This window comes from Gossypium arboreum, chromosome 5 (genome assembly GCF_025698485.1).
Source record: "Gossypium arboreum isolate Shixiya-1 chromosome 5, ASM2569848v2, whole genome shotgun sequence".
Classification (NCBI taxonomy): Eukaryota; Viridiplantae; Streptophyta; class Magnoliopsida; order Malvales; family Malvaceae; genus Gossypium; species Gossypium arboreum.
The window spans coordinates 22,616,025-22,638,079 of NC_069074.1; the positions used below are offsets into that span (position 1 = coordinate 22,616,025).

Genomic DNA, 22,055 nt, shown 5'->3' on the forward strand with positions numbered 1-22,055 from the left:
TAAAGTTTGAGATATTGATTTAGGATTATTTGTTGCTTGCATCCTACTTTAGTGATTTATTTTCCTTTTAGGTGAGCGAAGTTGCCAATCAAGCGACACATAATTTAGCAAGAGCGGCCTTATTTTATGCTACTTTTGTTGAGTGAAATACCATAAAATTTTCTTAAGGGTTGAAATTAAATTATAATCTTTGCGATAGTAAAAATGTAATTTCAACATTTTATTAGCCTATATTTTTATAATTTTTAAAGGATTAAATCAAAATTTTATGATTTTTAGGGGGCAAAGTACAATTTTACTTTTACTAATTTAAAGTTTTAAAAGATTTAAAGGACTTAAATGAAAAATTTTCTATTTTAGGGAGATCGACGCCCTTACTAGCCCCCCTAGCTACGCCCCTGGTGAAATACTATCCTCGAGTGTTTTCATTATGTTTTAAGTTTGATGCTTGTAGTATCTTTACCACTGATATAAGGGAACGTATGGGATAAACCTCTTGGGTTTGAGAATCAAATTAATATAATATGTAGGTATTGAGAACTAAATGTGTTATTATACCAGTTAGAAATGAGAAATGACCTAAATAGAATAAATTGAAATATTAGTGCCTAAATTAAAAATTTTAAAAAATTAGGTCACAAGAACAAAAGCACATATAATTGAATAACCAAAAAACGAATGCCTAATTGACTATCCATACGTATAGTTTACACTAAAAATATTTATCTATCTCACTATAAAACCATTTTTACATTTTTCGACAATAGACACAGGTTAAAACTACCGGTGACATTGAAACCTGCAAAAAGAAAAAAAAAAGCTTCTAAACATCTTCATCATCTCTATCTTGATACTTTCTAATACAGCTTAAGTAATCAAAGCTGATTTCAGAGATAAAAAAATAGCTACTCCGGAAACGGGATGTCAGCCAAATCCTGTCTGTAAGGAGCAACGTCAACTTGGAAGGAGATGTCGGGTTTGGCAAGCCCACTTTCCATTCGGCTTTGCACTGCTGGGTCAACATTCTTTTCGGGTTCGATATATGTCACGACTGTATCTTTTCGGAAGGTTAGATAGATGACTGCCAAAACATAGATCGCCATTAGAGGAAACACAACGATTCCTATAAACACATTCTCCACTTTTGGCAAATTATTGTGAATCAACCAATCTACGAAGGCCGTCGTCAGGTAATAGACGTTGATGCCTATGATTCCAATTCCTAAAATCCATGAAACCACAATGATCTGCAAGCACCCATCAAAGTACAAAGCAACGTTTTAGACCTTGGAACTTCAAGTTCATCCCACATGGTCTAATGCGCCACGTCAATATTTTATGTAATAGTATTAGTTCATTAAAAACACTGGTTGAACTAACTACTTACAATTATGGAGTTCTTATATGGTCCCATCTTGGTTGAGGTGCTACTGAATTTAAGTAGTGGGATTAAAGCAAATGGTAGCTCAAATGAAAGGATCATCTGTAAAATCAATCATCAAAACTACAATTAATTTACCTCAAATAAATCAAAGAATCGTGATGGTGTTTTTATAGAGATCAAAATCATAAAAGAATTATTGTAATATCAATAAATCAATGTTGGATATTTTCTTACGGATGCAATGATTATTAGTCGACCGGCCCCTTGAGATCCACCGATGATGGACACAATAAGACTAGGTGTAATGGCAATACACCTAGTCATCAAATTCCTCACCCATTTCTTCATTTTAAGATTCAAAAAACCCTGACATAAATGAAAATCAATATATTAACGAAGATTACTTAATAACTACTAATTAAGGTGATCATAAATATAAATTTTTTGTTTGAGCAAAACCTGCATGATAAATTGTCCTGCATAAGTGCCTGTAATGGTAGAGCTTTGCCCTGAGGCAAGAAGTGCAATGGCATAAAGGGTTGAGCTTGATTTTCCCAACACATTCTGCAATAGCCAAAAATAATAGATTTTGGGATTGTTAATTGGGAATATTGTTAGCCTTCAAACTTCATATATATTTTTGGTTTATGTTAATGAATATTATGAGGTAGTAAATTGGGACCTGAAGAAGAAAAGAAGCAGAGTTGAGGTTGAGATCGTTGCAACGATGGTGGTCATCGCTAGAGAGATTATTGATGGAGCAAACGGCGCCTGAAACTGAGACAACCGCCACGTTGATCAAAAACGCCACCAACAAGGCAAAGCCGCTCTCTATCAGGAAATATCTACAGGCATCCTAATGATCACAATGAAAACAACGTACGCCAAATAATTAGTGGTTAGCACATTAAGGGAAAGAAAACGAATAGGTCATAACTAAATTAAGCATTGCAATTACTATATTGTTGTTTAATTTTGCGTATTTGGACTTACGTTAACGCCACGAACGGAGTTGGGTACTTTTCTGGAGAGCACCAGCGCTGAATGGAGAAACAAATTGTGCCTGTTCACATTATTTTGCAGTTAAACAACTCCCACAATATTAAACTTATTTTTTTTATCAATCTTATTATAGTTTTTGATCATATATATTCTTTTTAACAGAATGCCTAAAACTACCAATAGTTCCTACCAAACCCATAAATAGTAGGATAATACGTTTTAGTGCATGCACTCAAACCCATGTCCTCCTACATTAGCAATAATGCCCATGTCAATCGAGCTAAGACTCAATCGGCAATATTAATTTCTTTTTTGTGAATTACAAGATGAGAGCAAAATCCTAACAACAATGCGACTTAGGGCTTTTGAGAAGTTCTTTTGAAAAGTTTGGTTTAAGATTTAAGTATTTAGTATTGTTGTTAAAAATGTTTCGAGAAATAAAATGTTTATTTTAGATATAGTGTTATAAAGTAAAAATAAATATTTAAATAATATTTAAATTAATTAATATTATGATATTTTGGTAACAACATATAAAATAACTTATTATAATTTGTTCTTAATATTTTAATATATGAAAATAAATTTTAAACATTTTTAAGTAATTAATCAGAGAATTATTGTTATAAGAGAATTATTATTAGAATTTAATTATTGGATAATTATTGGTTACCCAATATCTTAATCCAAAATTTAGGAAGTTATTTAGCAATTAACTATTCTCTTATTATTATGTGACAACATTTATAATTTGCTATAAAAATAGATTACAAAACCATTTTATTAACCTTGACATCAAAGTGTTACTGTGTAGGTGTTTAAAGTAAGGCGATGTTTGGAGAAACAAAAATAAAAATAATCATTGCTTACGGCATAACGAGGGCACCCAAGAGGGCAATGGCATCAGCAGTGGCACCTTGGCCGGCAAGCTTAGGCACAAACATGCCCTTAATCACACCAGATGCTGGGGGCTTTACGTAACTCATTTCCCCAAAGAAACATCCAGCCATTACAAACACCAGCACTGCTATCAGCATTTCCAGCTTCCTGACCTTTTTTTCATTAACACAAAATATATATAACGACAGCATTTTCATTTGAAAATAACTTAATAATCACAGCAATGGGCAACTGCAAGTTGTATGAAAATGTGAAATTAAAAATATAAAAATATCATAAAATATCTGCAGCAAGGCTTATCAAGATAATCTAAAGTAATCATATGCTTATCCATTTTGATCATATAGTCATCAAGGTATAAAATATACATATCAATATACTTAGTTTATTTCCATGAAACAAATAATATAATTTGACTTTATATTATAGTGAGAATAGCTTAAAATAATAAAATACCCCATATCTTTGCAAGCCAAGGAGGAAGAGAGTGCTTAAACCAGTGCAAAGAACTCCAACCCACACTGGGATGTTAAACAGTATATTTAGTGCAAAGGCTGTCCCAATAACTGCAACAAATATATACAACTAAATGCATGAAAACACACCTTGGACATTCATTATGATTTATGCATAAATTTTGTTTGTTTATTTATTTCTTCATGTACATTTATATTGGTCTTGAGTTATATTTGCATGTAGCTGAAGTTAAATTAGTCATCAATTTGATAACTGATATAATTATTATAGAAAAAGAAAAACCTTCAGGTATATCAGCAGCAATTACAGCAATTTCTGCAAGTAACCATAGGCAATACTTGATCAACTTTGGGTATTCAGCCTTACACAGTTCTGATAAGTGCTTGCCTGAAACAAACAAGCAAACGTAATTTAATTAAGTTAATTATATCAAAATGAAAGAAGATATAATAAGACTATAAGATCATTATTTACCAGTGCTGACTCCAAGGTTAGCAGCAAGAGATTGGATTATGAGAGCAAAGACTAAGCCGATTAACACCACCCAAAGCAGCTGAAAAAAATATTATGTACTGCTAACATTAAGAAGATATAAACAAGGCTTTGTCTTTTTTTGGTTTCCCTCTTTACTTTACCTCATATCCATGGTTAGCTCCAGCTTGAAGATCAGTTTCCACTGTGACATGAAAGTGACACCATACCAGATGATGATCATAAGTTACAGAAAAAGAAATAAAGATTGGTGGAGAGGTACGTAAGGGGGGTGACTTACAGTTGCCAGGATCGAGGTAAGCTAGTGAGACCAGGAAACCAGGGCCTACAAATGATAGAAACTTTTTCCATCCAGGTTTCTATACATCACAAAACCATATGAATAATCCATGAGAGATATATATATGTAAAATTCAGAAAAGAAATGGGAAGGAACCTCGTGAATAATTGGGTGATCAATATCATGATGATGATGAAGATTGGGGAAGGAGAGTGGGGTGGTTCCTTGGACATTGATAGCAGTTATGCAGTTATTTCTTCCTACATCCCATGATTCAGGAACTGCAACTTCACTTTCTTGCTGTTGCTGCTGCAAATTTCTCATCTCTGTCTCTCAGTCTTTAATATTTAATTTACTGTGTATTATATGGATGGACACAGGGACTGAAGAAACCGAAAGAGTATTTATATAGAAGAATGTGTGGAATCCATCGAACAAAAAGACGGCATAGCAGCTTATGTTTTATTCAAATTTTTGGTATCTTCTGTCCCATACGGTGATGACACGGTGCTGCCTGACCAGTCACTGTCTTTCACCGTTTTTAAATCCCGACTTCATTTTTAATTATTTGCTACATCTAATTCTTTTTTTCAGATGATTCGAATTCATTTCTTTGATCATATGCCTAAACTATACATATACGTATGTATATATATAAACCCTTATCCGTATAATTGAAGAACAGGAAAAACAAACTAATTTAAAAAGTATAACTTGTCTACGAAAATGAGACGCTAGAGTTGCATGCCCAACGTTAGAATATAGAATATATATTACTTTGAGTATTTAACTCGATTGCTATAAGTATTATTGTTACTGCAAAAAAACGTGAATTTAAGTGTTTTAGAGCGTATTATTTTCTTATTTATGTGTTCGAGAAAGATTATGAGTAGTTTTACGCATTGTGTCAACAAAAATATTATTTATTAAATTTTAAAGATTTTATTTGTCATTTATTATATTTAAAATTTTTTTATCATAATATATATGTTATATAAAAATTATTTAGATTAACAAATACAATCAATTCATACCTTGCACATAATATATATAATTAAAATTATAATAATTTAAATGTAATCAATAATTAATAAACAAACAAAATAAATAAATAAATAAATATGGGAGTAAACAAAAGGAAAGAATTAAGAAAAGAGTAAATCTCATTGACCTCTCAAACAAAATATTGTGACACTCATGTTTGAAGCCATGTGTTTGGAAGCTTATAAGTTATAACTACTAATTATTTATAGATTTATATTCATTTATATTTCTGTGCGATGCGTGAATTAATTAATTTTATTTAAATTATTTAATGATTCATTTGTAAAAGTAATGTACTTAAAATTGATTTTAAAATATTTAATTTTATTTAATCATAAACATATTTAATATTAAAACAATACAAATATTCATTATTGTTTAAATATTAATATTAATTTATTATATTTTAAATAATATTATTAATAATTTTATAGGTTCTTTATTTTATATATATTGTTAAATTGATTTATTTTATTGTCAAATTGTTAATATTTGATTTTTATAATGTTATATTTATGTTTGTTTTATATTAATCAATTAATGTAATTTAAAATATATAAATTTAATTTAACAAATATTATTTCTACATGTCTTTTAAAACCTATAATTTAAGTTTAACAAGTTAATATTAAGAAATTGTAATATTCTAACATTAAATGTTAATTCAATTCAATAAAATCGTAAAAAATGATAATTTAGTTATAATCAATTTCATATTAAACATATAAAAAATCTGAAGTAAATAAATTTAAACAAAAGGTATAAAATAATTAAAAATAGGAGAAAAGAGAAATTTATCCAAAATGAAAATAATATATATATATATATATATATATTTTATTTAAAGTTTTTAGGTAACATATACAGAATTTTTGAACCTTCTAAAAAAAACCTTAAATGCTCTCTCAAATTCCAAACTTCGCTGCCTTCTTCTCCCAGAGCCATCGTGATCACCCTTCGGGCAAAATTACCACCAACAAGCTACTTCTCTCCCTCGAATCTATCAATCTTCTGGTTTAGATTTCTCTGAAAAATAAACAATATTTTCAAAAATCCATGTAAAGCTTTGAAACCAAAAGCTCCATTTCATTGCCATCTTTCATCGGATAAACTCCTTTTTAGAGCATGAGCTTTTCATCAATGATGGCTATTGGCTATCTCCCTTATCATTTGGTTTACCAAATAGAAACTCGAAGCCCCAAACGTTCAGTGGACTCGTGATGAGTTTTCTTCTCCCTTTTTGCTTCTTTGTTTCTCTATTTCCTTTTTGTGTTTTTTTTTTTTTTTTTAAAATTTGCTTATTGATTTGTCACTAGAAATGGGTTGGTTCGACTTTGTGGTTACTTGTAGGTTTTGAGTACAGAGTACTGCATAGTCTAAAATTGGACCGATTTATGATTTTAGTGTTGGGGTGATGACAGGGGCGGATACAAGGGAGTTCGCAGGTGGTCCTTTTAAAATGAAATTTTTATATAAATTTTTATAATTTATAAAATTTATAAATTAGTAATAGTAAATTTATACTTTAGCTTCCTAAATTGATAAAATTTAATTTACTCCTCTAAAATTTGTAAAGATATAGGTTATTAAAATGACAAAATTGTATTATTATTAACATAAAATATATAATTTAATTTCGCACTTCTAAAAATATTTTTACTTCATCCTTAAGTCGTCAGATTTCTAAATCCATTATGTATGTAGTATATCAAATGATTAAAATAAATGTTGTTAAAGAAAATTTACACAAATAATTTTGTATTAAAGTGAAATTTTATGCAATAATCTAAATGGAGTGCTTTTTAAAAGAAATATACAACTTTAATGAGATACTGCATGGGTCAAATTCATTGGAAGTGTATCCATCCTTTTATCATATTTGTATAAGAAAGAAAGATAATGAAGCAATGGTTCCCAACTTGTAACTTCCAATTCTAAAATAATCAACTCGATGACTCACATACTTCACAGGAAATGATAGATTAAACCCAACTTGTGATAGCAAATTCACAATTGCTAAGTGATATAAAAATTTAATTTACACACTGTATTTTTATTTTTTATTTTTAAAATTTTAAAATTTAAATCCAATTATCAACCGTTTAAATTCATTATTATGACAATATAAAATGATAATAATAATAATAATAAATACTTATTTAATATCCATGTAAAAAAATTGATCTTATAATAAAGTTTAAAAATTTTAAAAGTAAAAATGATATTTTATCATAAAATTAAATAAACAAACCACTACGAAATTAATTCGTTTTTTTCTTCATAATAGCGTGATCCATGCCATTCTTCTAAAAATGCAATAATTAAGGAAGAACAAAGAGATTCATGCCACTCAATGAATCATGCCTATTTTCTGTCATTTACTTAACTCTTTTTGTTTTCCAAAGTGTGAACAGAATTTTGTAATTGGTGATCCAACTTAAGTGGGCCACATGTTAATCTTGATTAATATATTTTAATTTTAATTTAAGAAAAAGAAAAAACAAGTACTTAAAAATGGAGGCCGGTTTTAAGCTCAATTAATCGAGTCTCCTAATTTCACATCATGTATAAACCACATCTCAACCTTATACAAAGCAAGCATCACCACCGCTGCCGCTGCAAAATCAGCCATTGCCACCGCCAGTTCCATAAGCACAACCAGCAGACATGCCACTGCTAACACCAACTGTGATAACGGTCAAAGAGTATACAAAATGTTCGGTTTCTAAAAAGGTACTTAAAAGAGTACTTGGCATTAATTCTGGTGAACCCAATCAATAATTGATCAAGTGATGATAAAAAAGAGTCATTCTGAATGGGATCTTTTACTTTCCGGTTACTTTTTGTTCAAATTACGGTTATACGAAATAGTCCTTTTTTATGGTATTTTTTAAAATTGTTTTATTTATAAAATTATTATTTTAATAAATAAATTTAATGTTAGAAAAAGTATTTATTGATATTTTCTTAATTTGAGTTTTAAGAATAAATACTAAATTGATAGAATACTATGCAAAATTGATGGCTAAATTCGTTAAATTTTTAAAATTGAGACCAAATTGATATCATTTATAAACATTAGATAGTTAAATTTATTATTGTGTCAATAGAAAAAATAAGTCAAAATCCTCTTAGTATTTTGAAAAATATTAGTATATAGATATGAAAAGTTTAACTATATACAAATTTCATTCCAATCGGAAACGGAATGAAAGATGCGAATTTGTAAAAATAGAAAGTAAGAGGAAGAAGACACAACAAATTAAACTAAACTTTGTTAACGTAATTTAGACACAATGACCCTCATTTGCAAAGTCTCCGTTAAATTTACTCTTATTCAATCACCATATCAATCAACTAAAACAATATGTCTCAATCAACTAAAGTCAATAACCCTTTTACAAGCTAAGTTCATGCAACTCTAATAGAAAGTAACACCACAATCAACATACACCCAAGATAACTCTCAACTCTACTCTAAGAGAATTTATAAACAAACAAACAAGACTATAAAATGCTCTGCAATCTCATAAAATGATAAAGCTTCCTCAAATTCATCAATATAACCAATTGAAGAGCAAAAGAGTCCAAGTGAAATATTCGCTCTCGTTTTGTCAAATACTCCATTACACATTTGTAGCCCAAAGCCCAAGAAAAAAAATGTTTCTGTTCAAACAAAACTTGAAATGGGCAAAATTAAATCTCTAATAAATTTAATCGAAGAGTGACTAAAATATTAAATTTTAATAACATTAATGATTAAAGTAGAAAAACTTAAACATATGCAATCAAAAAGATAAATATTAATAGTTGAATGCTTATTTATATAGTTTACCAAAAAATTAAACTGTACTCCTTTATCTTCTCATTTCCTCTCATTTTGAACTTTTATCAAATTTGCTTAATTTTATTATTTAAAATTTATTTTTGATAAAAATCTAAAAATATATTATAAAACATTCAATGAAATATTTTTTTAAAATTAATTAATCAAAATACTTAAAATATTTGAGATGAAACTAAAATTATCATTTCATCTATTTTCAACTCATCAATTTTAGTAGCCTGACTTTGATGATTATATAAATATTTCTTTTAGATTTATTAAAATTTTATAATTTTAAAATAAATGTTAGATACAATAATAAAATATATTATATTTTTAAAATTAGAAGTTAAATTTAAATTTTAAAAAATGAAATTAATGTTAATGAAAAAACTTACGAACAGTAAAACGGAGATATAAAAAAAAGTTTCACACTTGAATTTACGGCAAAACCTTGGGATTACATTCCAATTTTACTGGGCGCAATATCATTTACGCCTTTGATAGGGATAAATGGAAGTAACAAATTATCCCATGTCAAATATACAACTATCAAATTACCAAATTTCACATACCTTTATATAATAGGCATGATTTGATTACTTTCTCGCCAAAAACACTATACAAGCTAATTTTTTTTCTCTCAAAAAAATCCAAACCCGGCCCATTCAACATCAGCCACAGGTCGGGGCGATGACCTGAGTGATGAAAAGGATGAAGCCGGCGAGCTGTAGAATGGTGAAACCGACCTTCGGCTCGACACCGACCATCGCGACCGTGTCTCAAGGTCCGAAACATAATCAGGTTCAGGTTCGAGTTTTTGTGTCCTCCTCTTGCTCCCTTTTCGCCTAAGCAAGGGCGACGGGAAGCACCCCGTTTGAACACATTCGGGCCGGAGTCGGGCAGGCTGGTCGAACCGGAAACTCCCGGATCGGGTACGTGGGGTAGACCTAAAAGAGTGACTCCGGGGCTCAGGAGATAAGATGTAGTAGGATCCAGCTGGTGGGGGTTTAAGCTTTTGTACTTTAGGCTGTATTCCGGGTGGAGGAGTTGGGAACGAACTTTGGTTTATAAAAGGCGACGCTGGTGGTGGCAACGGCGGCGGTGGCTGCCTCTGTTTCTGTTGTTTCTCTTTGTGTGACGATAGTTCACGTTGTTGGAGCTTGGGAACACCGGGTCGGATCTCCCACTTAAAAGGAACAGCTCCAGGTTTTTTGAAGGAATCATCGACCGCCATTTTTTTTACTGAAAACAAATACCAAAGTAAGTTTAAAAAAACAAAAACAACTGATCGTAGTGGAACTGAGCTTGATTATGTGAAGTGAGTGAAGGTCTCTATATATATTTATGATATGAGGATTATTAGGAAAGCTGAGTCTCGGCGGGATTAAAGGCATGAAGGTGGGGCTGGTGGGTCCTTTGACGTATTGAAGTTTTGACTTGTGGTTCAGTTTTCAGAATATGACAAAGGCATAGTTTCGTTTAGACATAATCACTTATGATGCCTTTCAATTATGATTTTATAAGGAAAAAAAAAAGTAAAAACAGGGGAAAAGTGAATGAGGAAGAAGATTCAAACATGTGGTCAGTTCTTGAGCTAGACTTTTGGGCATGTTATTCGAAATCAGAGGAGGGATTTTCCTTTGATTTGGGATTTTTTGATTTGTCATAAACAATGAATTTATTATTTTTATAACCATGTTTGAAGTATGAAAATTTCAAAAATTCTACCAAACACAATCATTGATTGTGATGATAGGCTATGATATATTGCAAGCAACGGTAGGATAGGGTATTATTATTCCCTTGTTTTTGCCTTCATTAAAAGTAGAAGCAATGGACAACAATCTCATTACTCGCACTCTCAACATTATTATGATGAAAAAAAAAAAGATCATTTGGTCCCTTTCACGACTGATTTTTTTTCACTATATAAAATAAGAATTGATGTAGCAGCCAGCAGGCAAAAGAAAAACAAGAACTCGAAAGCTTAGTCCAAACTGATATTCAGTATAATGTTTTCTTTGTGCTATTGCCTTTTGGCATTAGATTATGAATGAGTTAAAAAGGGAGATGAAGGTTAAGATTAGAAAGCACATGTTAAAGTGAGAAGAGATTCAAAAAGGATGGGGCCCTTTTTCGGTGAATAGCAGATAAACAAAGTTTGAAAAGCCATTTTGTTGGGATTATGTACTGAATCTTTTCAATTGAAATCCCTTTCCTTTTGTCTTCAAAAGTCGCTGCATCCCACTCTAGGTTGTCCCGCTAACTGTGAAAAGAGAGAACAACACTTGTGGCATGCATGCATAATGTGTTGCCGGCGACATACCGCAGCAAGACGGTTCAGGCCGTTGAGCAAAGAATAATAACCAACAATATAATTGGCTACTGAAAATGGTGTCTCGGGTGCTAACCTGTTTATTCTTCAGTCACCTAGAGTTTAAAAAATTTGTAAGTTTATATTTTAGTTACTCAATTTCAAAATGTTATAAAATGATAATTGAATTATTCAAATATTTTTATTTAAGTCATTAAGCTGTTAAAATCGTTATTCTATGACTTTTTCCGTTTGCATCCCTTGCACCAATCAAAAGTTTTTCCTCCCCTCTCTTCTACTGTTCATTTTTTAAAATGAAACATATTTAAACGTTACAAATCTATGAACTAAAATCTAAAAAACTTTCTTCTCCAATCTTTGACGCTAACCATTAAATTAGCTTAAATCTAAGGTATGTTCTTCTACTCATCGATGGATATTGATCCATCATATCGTTAAATCATCACTTGGAGTCGAACTTAAAAAAAAAAACCTTAACAACCCGGCGATGTAAATGCAAACTTTTGAATAGTTTAATAATCATTTTGTAATTTTTTGAAGTTGATTGATTAAAACGTAAACTTATAAACATAAATATAATATATTGTATAATATAAATATAGATGAAATAATTATAAGAAAAAATAATTATATATATAAGATTTAATTTTATATAAAATTCAATAAGTATGTAAAAATTTTATTATGATAAATATAATTTTAACATTTGATATGGTTTTAATCCTCTTTAATTATTATTGAAAAAATTAATTTATACTTTATTATTCAACATAAATATATTTTTAATTATTTTTTATTATAAATATATTATAAATTAATAATTTTAACTCTCATTTAAAATTAATATATATTTATTTTATATTTGTTATTTAATATACATATGGTTTTAATTTTTTAAAATTTTATTATATATAAACTTATTTTAATTTAGTGTCCTTTATGGTCATTTTATATTTTCATCTCACTATGACCCTTGCAATTGATTCCAAACACATATCTCACCATTATTTTTAATCTCACTACTACAGTAACTAATTTCGTTGCTACTGCTGTTTTTAACCTTATTGGACTCAATCTCATCGTCCGTCCAAAGGAAGCAAAATGAAAAGAATAAATAGTTTAGTGACGAAAATAAAATGAGCCAAATAGTTGTGTGACTATTCTTATACCTTTTCTTTTTTATCCAAACTCATTTCTCAAACTTAAGGTAGTGCTTGAAAAGTCACCTAGTAATTGAATTTGAGCATAATTGTTTTACACAAGAGTAACATATTTTGATAACTATAGTAATTGGTGAGTCTCACTGAATTAGTTGTAATTAAAACACTCCAATTACAGTTTTCAATTCTTAGGAGAGGGTGAGAATTGAAGTAATTACGCGGGTAATTACACCAAAATTCAATTATCTTATGACTTTCCAAACACTAATACATGATTTAACTTTAAGAAAATTATTTGTTTATACAATTTTATGTTATGAAAATTATATTATAAGCATAAACACATATGAGTGCTTATGATGATTATGTCAAAAAATTCTAGAGTTATGTTATAAGTCCTAAAAATATATATTATAAAAATAATTTATGTGTATTTTATAAATTATAACTAAAGTTCATATTTTTAAATAAAAAATATAAAGCTATGATAAAAAGTGTATTATAAAAATAGTTTAAATGTTATAAAAAGTATTATAATATACTCATTTATTAAAAATTGTAGCAAAAGATATGAACATAACTTAGTATTATAATATACTCATTTATTAAAACTTGTAGCAAAAAGATATGAACATAACTTATTTACGTGTCCATACTATATATTATAAAAACAATGTATTTATTTAGAAAAACATTGTTATAAAATTTAGCCATTATTTATTTATTAAAATAATTTTCTAAAATTATGGAAAAAACTATATTATTTATAAGAGTGTAATAAAATTATTGAACACTTATATATTATAAAATTTATATTATTTTAAACCTAATATATATATTATAAAATGTTATAACTTAGCATAAGTATTTTTTTAAATTGAGTTTATATAAATTTTATAGTTGAATCTACAAACTCTTTACACAATGAACCCAAATATGATGTGATAGATACTAGTTATTAGGGTTTTCTTACACCATATTATAGGGTATGATACCATTTAAGAGAATGAAGGCAGACACAAGTCTTAGAGTAGCTCATGAACTCTTTAATTTGAGACATTTAAAGCTTTGAAATGTAGTTGAGAGGACATTTGTTGTTCTAAAAAGGATTTCTCATACAAACAGCATCATTACAACATAGCATAAAAATCAAAGTTGGATCGTACTAACATGTTGCATGCTTCATAACGTCATTCATAGGTGGAATTAGATGATCCATACTTTGAAGAGTACATGGAAGAAAGATATCTTGATAATCTTAATGAAACAAATTCAGATGATGAACTCGATCAAAGATCAATGAATGATAATAAAGAGTATATGTTAAAATTTTAAAGAAGGAATAGCCTAATAAATATGTGAAATACTAGAGTAATTAGATAAAATTGAATATGATGTAATCATATTATCGACTACTTTTTTGACTATTATACTGCATATGATGATTTGATTTTTATTTTTGTTGCTTGTTTATAAATTTTTATTGTATTGATAATTCTTATAATAATTAATATATATTTTAAAAATATAAAGAATGTAACTATGTAATTACAATTTTACTATTAAACATGACATAGGAAATTACGATTTAATTACATTCTATCAGCCAAGCACGTTTAGGATTTACAATTTTTTGTCATTATAAAAGCATGTGACTACTACCCTATTAATTCAATTTTCATCAAATTACTCTATGTTGTTCAAACAAACCTAATAATTTTGTTAAAAATTCTCCCAAATATTTGGCAAAATCTTTGGGCTTAGACAAATAAATTTACATTTAGACATGTGTAATTTATTGTAACACCCCTAAAATTAGTATATTTTAAAAACAATAATAAATCGAGATTGTGTACAATTGGTTTATCGATAAAGTAAAATAAGAAAATGAAAGTGATAGAAGAGAAGGTTGAGGAGTATAAAAAAAAGTTGAATTGAGAAGTATGTTGTGGTATACTAAATTAAAGTAAGGACTAAATTATAAAGATGTAACAAGTTTTGAGGTTCAAGTATAACTATTCAAAATTTGAGGGGTTGAAGCATAAAAATGAGAAATTTTAAGGACCAAAAGTGAAAATAACTCAATTTTCTTATGACATGAAATTGGTGTGCATGAACCAAATCGAATAAGTGGAGAAACACGATGGACTAAATAACATTTTTACCAAAAGTGAACAGTGGTTCAAGGATGGAATTTTGAAGAAAGTGAAGGGTAGAATGGTCATTACTCAAAATAGATAATTATATGGTGTAATAATTAAGGAAGAAAAGTGTTGAAACATGATTGGTTGAATATTTTATTATTATTTTATTACAAGATATTTATTAATATTTTATTTAATTAAAGATTAGTATAAAATGAAAGAAAGATGGAGAAAATTCTTCGTACTCCCAACGTCCATGAAAGAGAGAAGAAAGAAAGTTTTACTTTTTTTACAATTTAGTCTTTTAATAAAAAATTCACCATTTTCACCTAGAAATCAAAGGAATTTCCATAACCACCAAGAGAGAAAAATAATAAAGACACTATGGAGAGTAAGAATATCAAATTAGATTCAAGAAAACAAAACTTGGAGAGAGAGAAAATCAAGCTAAAGCTTGATTCCAAGAGAACAAGTTATGAATATTAAGGTTTAATATTGTTAGAAAAATATGGAAATGATGTTAAAGGAAAGTTTACTTATATAAAGTTTTATGTTTTTTCCATGGTGATGAAGAACGAGATTGAGAAAATGAATTAAGTGATGAGGAAAAAGGAAGAGCAAGTGATTTGAAGTTGGAAAAGGTAAGTACCTATGAATTCTCTTGTTAACTAAGAACTAAAATAAAGTGTGAAACAATTTAATATGTGAATAAGGAAAATATGATAAAATTTTAATGAATGTATTATGAGATGAGGAAATAAAGTATTGTAAAATGTGAAATTGTAGAGAAATATGGAATTTTATGATGACAATGACTAAATTGTCAAACTTGAGAAAATATGTGGATGAAATAGTAGAAGTGAAATATATAGAAATTGATATGTGAAGCAATATATTAATATAAAATATGTGATTAAAGTGTAACAAGAAAGAAAAATGATTTAATATGATTAATTTGTGAATATTGAACTTTTATGTCAAAAGAGATTAAATTGAAAAGTTATGAAAGCTTACTAGAATATATTTGATAAGTGAAGAATGTTGTTGAAAATGAAAAATACATGATTATTGTAATTTAAATTACAATTGTTCTTTAAGTTGTGGAAAGATAAGGATTAAATTTTAAAAAATATATAAAATTTTAGTTAAATTGTGAATATTATATTGATAAAGGAAATGCGTAAGAGAGTGTGATGAAATAGTATATGTATGAAAAGTGAAAGTGAGATTGAATTACAAAGAATTGTGAATGATAAAATAATTATTAAATTATATTTATTATGTGAAGTATTTTAGTGGAATGAAAGAATTATGAAAAGAAAAGGACTAATTGCAAAATATGCAAAAGTGGAATGTGAGGAGCTATGTAAATTTTATTAGTGAATATGAAATTTTTATTAAGTATGTGATATGTTATAAAGAAAGTTGAAAATTCTGTTTTTGAATTGTTACAATGTGGACTAAATTGAAATAAGTGCAAAGTATTTAAATTATGTTCTGAAATAAGGAAATGAAATTGATTCTGATATAATTGCCCAAGTAGACAAGATGAGAACTAGTGGAATCATAGATGACATGTCATTAAGGAAAATTTAATGCGTTATTTGTTTTGAATACACACTTCGATATTGTCATGTTCTTTATTGCACTTCGGTGCATTACTGTACTATTTTCGTATATTCTATGTGTTTTGTGAAGTCTACATTGGGCCTCTGTTGAATAACATAAGATAATGATAAAATAAAAGTTATGGTAAGCAAATTTAGATTAAAATTTCCTGTTACATATTGAGATGACAAGTAAAAGATTCTGATAACAATTCTTGTTAAACTATAAAGTGATAATGTAGTAAATCAGAGTGGTAAAAGTTTTGTTCCTATCCATCCTTGAAAACATAAAAGTAATGAATTATGATAATAATGAATCCTATAAATATGGAATAGTCTATTGATTATTAATATCAAGAATTGTAATAGTAATAATGTTTTTAATATATAGAAATCAATGTAAAATGATATTTGAATTTATGAGTACTTACTAAACTTTCACGAGATTAACGTGTGTTTTAAACACATAGGTTGAAGATCAAATTGAAACTCTAGATCCATATTGAGATTTCAACGCATGTCATCATATCACATCACCAAGGCTTGAAGAAGGTTCAAATTTGATATTTTAGTTAAAAAACATGACATGTACATAAGTTATTGCAGGTGTTTTGATATAATTTGAGTTTTATAATGATTAATTGATGTGAAATCGCAGAAGTTTGTAACATCCCAATGCTTTGACCCGATGTTTGGATTGAGTATGGGGTATTACATTTATACCTATCAAATTATAATCACAACCCAAAATGATAGTTACAAATTATTATTTAAAACAAATTTATAATTTATGTTCTAAACATTATTATTAGATTTTTAAAACTATATTAATTTAAATTTGAATAAATTTGATTATTTATTTATTTATTTTGAATTCAAATTATTTTGGGTTAAAATAATTTCATCTGAAATTGTTTTTTTTTACAATTTGAATCCGTGTTAAATAAGTATCGACAATAATTTTCACTGCATTAAAATTAAAACATATCAATTATTCTCTAATCAATTTCCTATAATTAATTCAAATCAAAGAAATTTAATATTGAATTATTCAAAACAAATTTCAAAATTCAATTTATGGAGTTGTTCTATAATGGAACTCATAATTTTTGTAACACATTTTTGTCTCAAATTTGAATTTGAATTTAATGTAGAAAGGAGCATATAGTATTAATTAATTAATCAACGGAACACCAATAAATTAAAAAAGGCTCCATATTTGCCTTATCCTTAAAAAAGAGCTCCCAATTTAGTAACATTTTTGAATTACTTAATTGTAGACAAAAAGGAAAGAGAAAGAAACCCTTTTTTTTGAAGTTTATATAAAAGTTTATTATATATTTACCAAAAAATAATATTTATTGTACTATTTCCATATTCATTAAAGAATTTTTTAAAGTTTTTTACCTAAATTTAGCTATCTCAAACTTTTTTTCTTGTTTTCCATTAATTTTTATTTATTATTTTCAGAATTAGTATCTACTTTCTATGTAAAAGACCTGCAAAAGTTCAATTATTCAAAAAAAATTGTTTTTTGTGTTTTTTTATTATATTTATATTAGGTGGTTACCCTAGAATAGAGTAAAAGCAAAGTGACCGTTTGAAATTCGAATTCAAAAAAACCAACTGAATTTAAACACACCCAGCTGTGACTTTTGCGCCATTTCACCCCACCAATCAAATCGACTCACTCCGTTGAAAGCCCAAGACCTCGAAGTGAAACTTCAACGTGTCATTAAATCATTGGTTTCTGTGACCAATAAACAACCGTAGGTGATAAAACTCCAAAATAGGGCAAGTGGTCCCCACATCACGCTCCTAACGATTGTCGAGTAGTATCAACGGCTAAGATCTTTCGCCAATTCAAACGTACAAATTTCCTTTGCAACGTTATGAAAATATAAAATTTAAGTGAAGGGAAACATTTTCGAATAAAAACCGCGACCAAATTTCTTCGCAACAGTCTCTCTTTCGGATAAAAGAAAGCTGAGTAAAATGTCGACGCAAAAGGGTAATCGGCGATCATCCTTTTCTTCATCGACGACGTCGTCTTTAGCCAAACGACATGCATCGTCATCGGAGAATGTGGGAAAAGTCATGGCTTCTTTGGCTAAAAAGAGAGTCCCTCTTACTAACATTACTAACCAAAAGCAGAGCTCAAGCTCAAAAAGCTCGGCTTTGGCCTCCTCTTTGGTGGGTCTTAATTCCTTCTTTTATATATTTGGTTTTTTTAATAATTTTTTTCTTTCTCATTGTTCTTGGATTCTTATTTTCTGAGACAATGTGTGGAGAAAGAACTGTTCAAAATTTTAGGTTTTTTTGAATTTGATGGGGAATTCAAATTTTTTCCCTGAACTTCTTTTTACTATTAAAGGAATTATGAGCAGAACAAATTTGGGTTATCATTAATTTTTCATTTTTTCCTCCTGTTTAGAAGGTTTTAGAACAAAAAATGAAAAAAAAAAAAACTATGCTTAGCAGCTGGTTCTGCTTACATTTAAGTAGAAAGCTACAGTTTTGATTGATTATGGCGGTTCTGTTTATTTTGTGTATTTGATTTTTTTGTATTCATGGGTGATCCAGCTTTTGATTTTTTATTTTGAATTCATACTTAAAAGGTGCCAAGTTCAAACAAAATCCAAAAGGCAAGGAAGACACAGTCTGTTACAAATGTAGGTCTTTCAGGACATGTTCTGCCTCCTACAAATGAAAGACGCAGTTCAGTTTTGCCTCCCAAGGTTGTTCCATCTCTGCCAACAGGAAATGAAGTGGTGTTGCTTCCTCCACCAGTACAGTGTAGCATGGAGTTTTCTCCTAGTAAATCAGATGGACTATCATCAGTTTCCTTGGATGAGACAATGTCCACTTGTGATTCTTTCAAAAGCCCTGAAGTTGAATATATCGACAACCATGATGTTTCAGCTATCGGTTCCATTGAGCGAAAAACATTCAGCAATCTCTGTATTTCGGACCATGATGTAGTAGCAACAGGTGCAGTATCATGTTCTAAACAAATTTATTTGGTACTTCAAATTTTTATTTCTTGGTTTGCTCAATTGGTTTATTTGAAAACTGATTTTGCTTGCAGGAAGTATTTGCAATCGAGATGCTGTGGCAGAGAAGGAAGTTGATGATATGGCAATTGATGTTGATGACAATTTCATGGATCCCCAGCTTTGTGTAACATTTGCTTGTGATATTTACAAGCACCTACGGGCATCCGAGGTATACATTTGAAATTTTGGTTAAATATATAAGCTATACATAGGATTTGTTCCTGAACTTTCCTATTCCTTTTGGTTTAAAGGTGAAGAAAAGGCCTTCGACCGACTTCATGGAGACGATTCAGAAAGACATAAATTCCAGCATGCGTGCAATACTAATTGATTGGCTTGTAGAAGTAATTTTCTGTCTGTCAACAGAACTCGTATAGTTATTTACAGTCCAATACACAAAAGGCTAAACACATTGTCTTCTGTTGGCATTATCTCTGCTTAACATTTCTAAGATTCAATGTCAACTGCAGGTGGCTGAAGAGTATAGGCTTGTGCCGGATACACTGTACTTGACGGTGAGCTACATAGACCGGTACCTCTCGGGGAATACCATGAACAGGCAGCGGCTACAGTTACTTGGTGTTGCCTGCATGATGATTGCTTCGTAAGATAGAATCATACCCCTTTGTTTTGTTTCTTTCTATAGTACCACATCCTATGTTACCTGTACATATCCGCATAACAAAAGATCGTATCTAATTTTTCAGCAAATATGAGGAGATTTGTGCCCCTCAGGTGGAGGAATTCTGCTACATAACTGATAATACATATTTCAAGGATGAGGTTTGGACTCTGTTTTTTGGACTATAACAGGTTACCTTTTTTTTTTATCAAATTTGAGTAAACCATTTAGCTTTCCAACTTGTATAACAGGTTCTAGAAATGGAATCATCTGTTTTGAATTACTTGAAGTTTGAAATGACTGCCCCAACAGCTAAATGTTTCTTAAGGTAAATATTTTACCCCGTTATTATTGAATAATATACTACCTGTTATTTTTTCTTCATGTTTATGATTCTTGTTTCAACTTTGTGACCATTGGTATGACAATTCAGACGGTTTGTTCGTGCTGCTCAAGGGATCAATGAGGTATCACACAAATCTTGTAAAGCTTTAATATCTCTACAAAAAAGTAACACAGTTGCACTATTTGAGACCATGCTTAAAATTATATTGGGTATCAATTGAAATCAATATTGTAAATACTTCTATCCATCGTATATCCAGACACGGCTTTGGAGATTTATGGATAAACTTGGAAAAAAATTAAACATACTCATGCTAGAGAAACTTTTATTCATCACCGAAACCCAAGTCTGAGTAACACAAGTTATTTCCATTAGTTTTTCTACACCTAACTCCTTGATTTCCTTTGTTGTTGGTGTGTTTTTCTGATTAGGTTCCATCAATGCAATTAGAGTGCATGGCCAACTACATTGCTGAACTGTCTCTCCTTGAGTACAGTATGCTTTGCTACCCTCCATCACTCATTGCTGCATCCGCAATTTTCCTGGCCAAATTTATATTTCTTCCATCGAAGAAACCTTGGGTACATTCGTGTCTGCTCGGACACAAGCAGCTTCTTCTTGCTGTTTTTCTTATTTGGATAGACTCTTTTTGTTGAAATTACTTAGACTGATCTCCATTTATTATGGTGCAGAATTCTACCTTGCAGCATTACACACTGTATAAGCCCTCTGATCTATTTGAGTGTGTTAAGGAACTTCATAGACTATGCTGTAACAACAACAATTCTACTTTGCCTGCAATCAGGGAGAAATACAGTCAGCATAAGGTAAACAAAGATTGGGTGCACCAAATGTTAATATTAGACTCGGTAATTTTAGATATGATACAAAAACACAACACAAACTCGTTTAAACCCGACAAACAGTAGAAGGCATTGGACAGCTTTTAGGAGCTGTAAAATGTTATTTGCTGCTTTGCATAGCTGAAATGTCTTAATTTCTTTTTTTTTTGGCACAGTATAAATGTGTTGCAAAGAAGTATTGCCCTCCTTCAATACCTTCAGATTTCTTCCACAACTGAAGAAGGCATTGGACACCATCAGCAACAGCACAACTGTTCCAATTCTTTGTTGGATAAACTTTTAACGGGGTTGAGACTACCAAATATAAATTCCTACGTTCTAACTTAATTAAATAGTAGTATAAAGTAGTAGGTCGATCCGACAGGAGTTAGGATTTCTAATTTTCCTGTTTTTGTAATCAAATTTTGAAAAATAAATAAAAGGAGGAGTTTTAGTTGATAAGGATAATAATATAAAACAAATATAAAATAAACTAAAAACATAATTGTGATTGCAAAATAAATTAAGTGAATAA

At 29.4% G+C, this 22,055-nt stretch overlaps 3 protein-coding genes across 3 annotated transcripts; 1 reads left to right on the forward strand and 2 right to left on the reverse strand.

The window, feature by feature from the left end:
• Positions 1–659: 659 nt before the first annotated feature.
• LOC108481338 (metal transporter Nramp5-like) lies at positions 660–5,156 on the reverse strand. Its single transcript, XM_017784484.2, has 13 exons — positions 4,692–5,156; positions 4,536–4,614; positions 4,399–4,439; positions 4,238–4,316; positions 4,046–4,150; positions 3,743–3,852; positions 3,257–3,438; positions 2,378–2,447; positions 2,067–2,240; positions 1,844–1,948; positions 1,619–1,750; positions 1,388–1,483; positions 660–1,247 (listed from the first exon to the last, which is right to left on the reverse strand). Exons 1-13 carry the CDS (start codon positions 4,857–4,859, stop codon positions 906–908), a joined length of 1,683 nt encoding a protein of 560 aa, XP_017639973.1. The 5' UTR covers positions 4,860–5,156; the 3' UTR covers positions 660–905.
• Positions 5,157–9,822: 4,666 nt separating this feature from the next.
• On the reverse strand, positions 9,823–11,062 carry LOC108482554 (uncharacterized). Its single transcript, XM_017785685.2, has one exon. It carries the CDS (start codon positions 10,640–10,642, stop codon positions 10,049–10,051), a length of 594 nt encoding a protein of 197 aa, XP_017641174.1. The 5' UTR covers positions 10,643–11,062; the 3' UTR covers positions 9,823–10,048.
• Positions 11,063–18,508: 7,446 nt separating this feature from the next.
• LOC108480735 (cyclin-A1-1-like) lies at positions 18,509–21,982 on the forward strand. The gene is made up of 11 exons (XM_017783823.2): positions 18,509–18,847; positions 19,273–19,645; positions 19,743–19,879; positions 19,962–20,054; positions 20,181–20,314; positions 20,418–20,493; positions 20,584–20,660; positions 20,766–20,799; positions 21,110–21,259; positions 21,371–21,505; positions 21,697–21,982. The coding sequence occupies exons 1-11, from the start codon at positions 18,650–18,652 to the stop codon at positions 21,757–21,759; spliced, it is 1,470 nt and encodes a 489-aa protein (XP_017639312.1). The 5' UTR covers positions 18,509–18,649; the 3' UTR covers positions 21,760–21,982.
• Positions 21,983–22,055: the final 73 nt, after the last annotated feature.

Coding starts and splice junctions, on each gene's coding strand:
- LOC108480735 (XM_017783823.2), top strand. CDS start 18,650: ATGTCGACGCAAAAGGGTAATCGGCGATCATCCTTTTCTTCATCGACG. Junction 18,848..19,272: donor CGGCTTTGGCCTCCTCTTTG/GTGGGTCTTAAT, acceptor CATACTTAAAAG/GTGCCAAGTTCAAACAAAAT. Junction 21,506..21,696: donor AGAAATACAGTCAGCATAAG/GTAAACAAAGAT, acceptor TTTTTGGCACAG/TATAAATGTGTTGCAAAGAA.
- LOC108481338 (XM_017784484.2), bottom strand. CDS start 4,859: ATGAGAAATTTGCAGCAGCAACAGCAAGAAAGTGAAGTTGCAGTTCCT. Junction 4,151..4,237: donor TAACCTTGGAGTCAGCACTG/GTAAATAATGAT, acceptor TGTTTGTTTCAG/GCAAGCACTTATCAGAACTG. Junction 2,448..3,256: donor TTGGGTGCCCTCGTTATGCC/GTAAGCAATGAT, acceptor TAATGTGAACAG/GCACAATTTGTTTCTCCATT.
- LOC108482554 (XM_017785685.2), bottom strand. CDS start 10,642: ATGGCGGTCGATGATTCCTTCAAAAAACCTGGAGCTGTTCCTTTTAAG.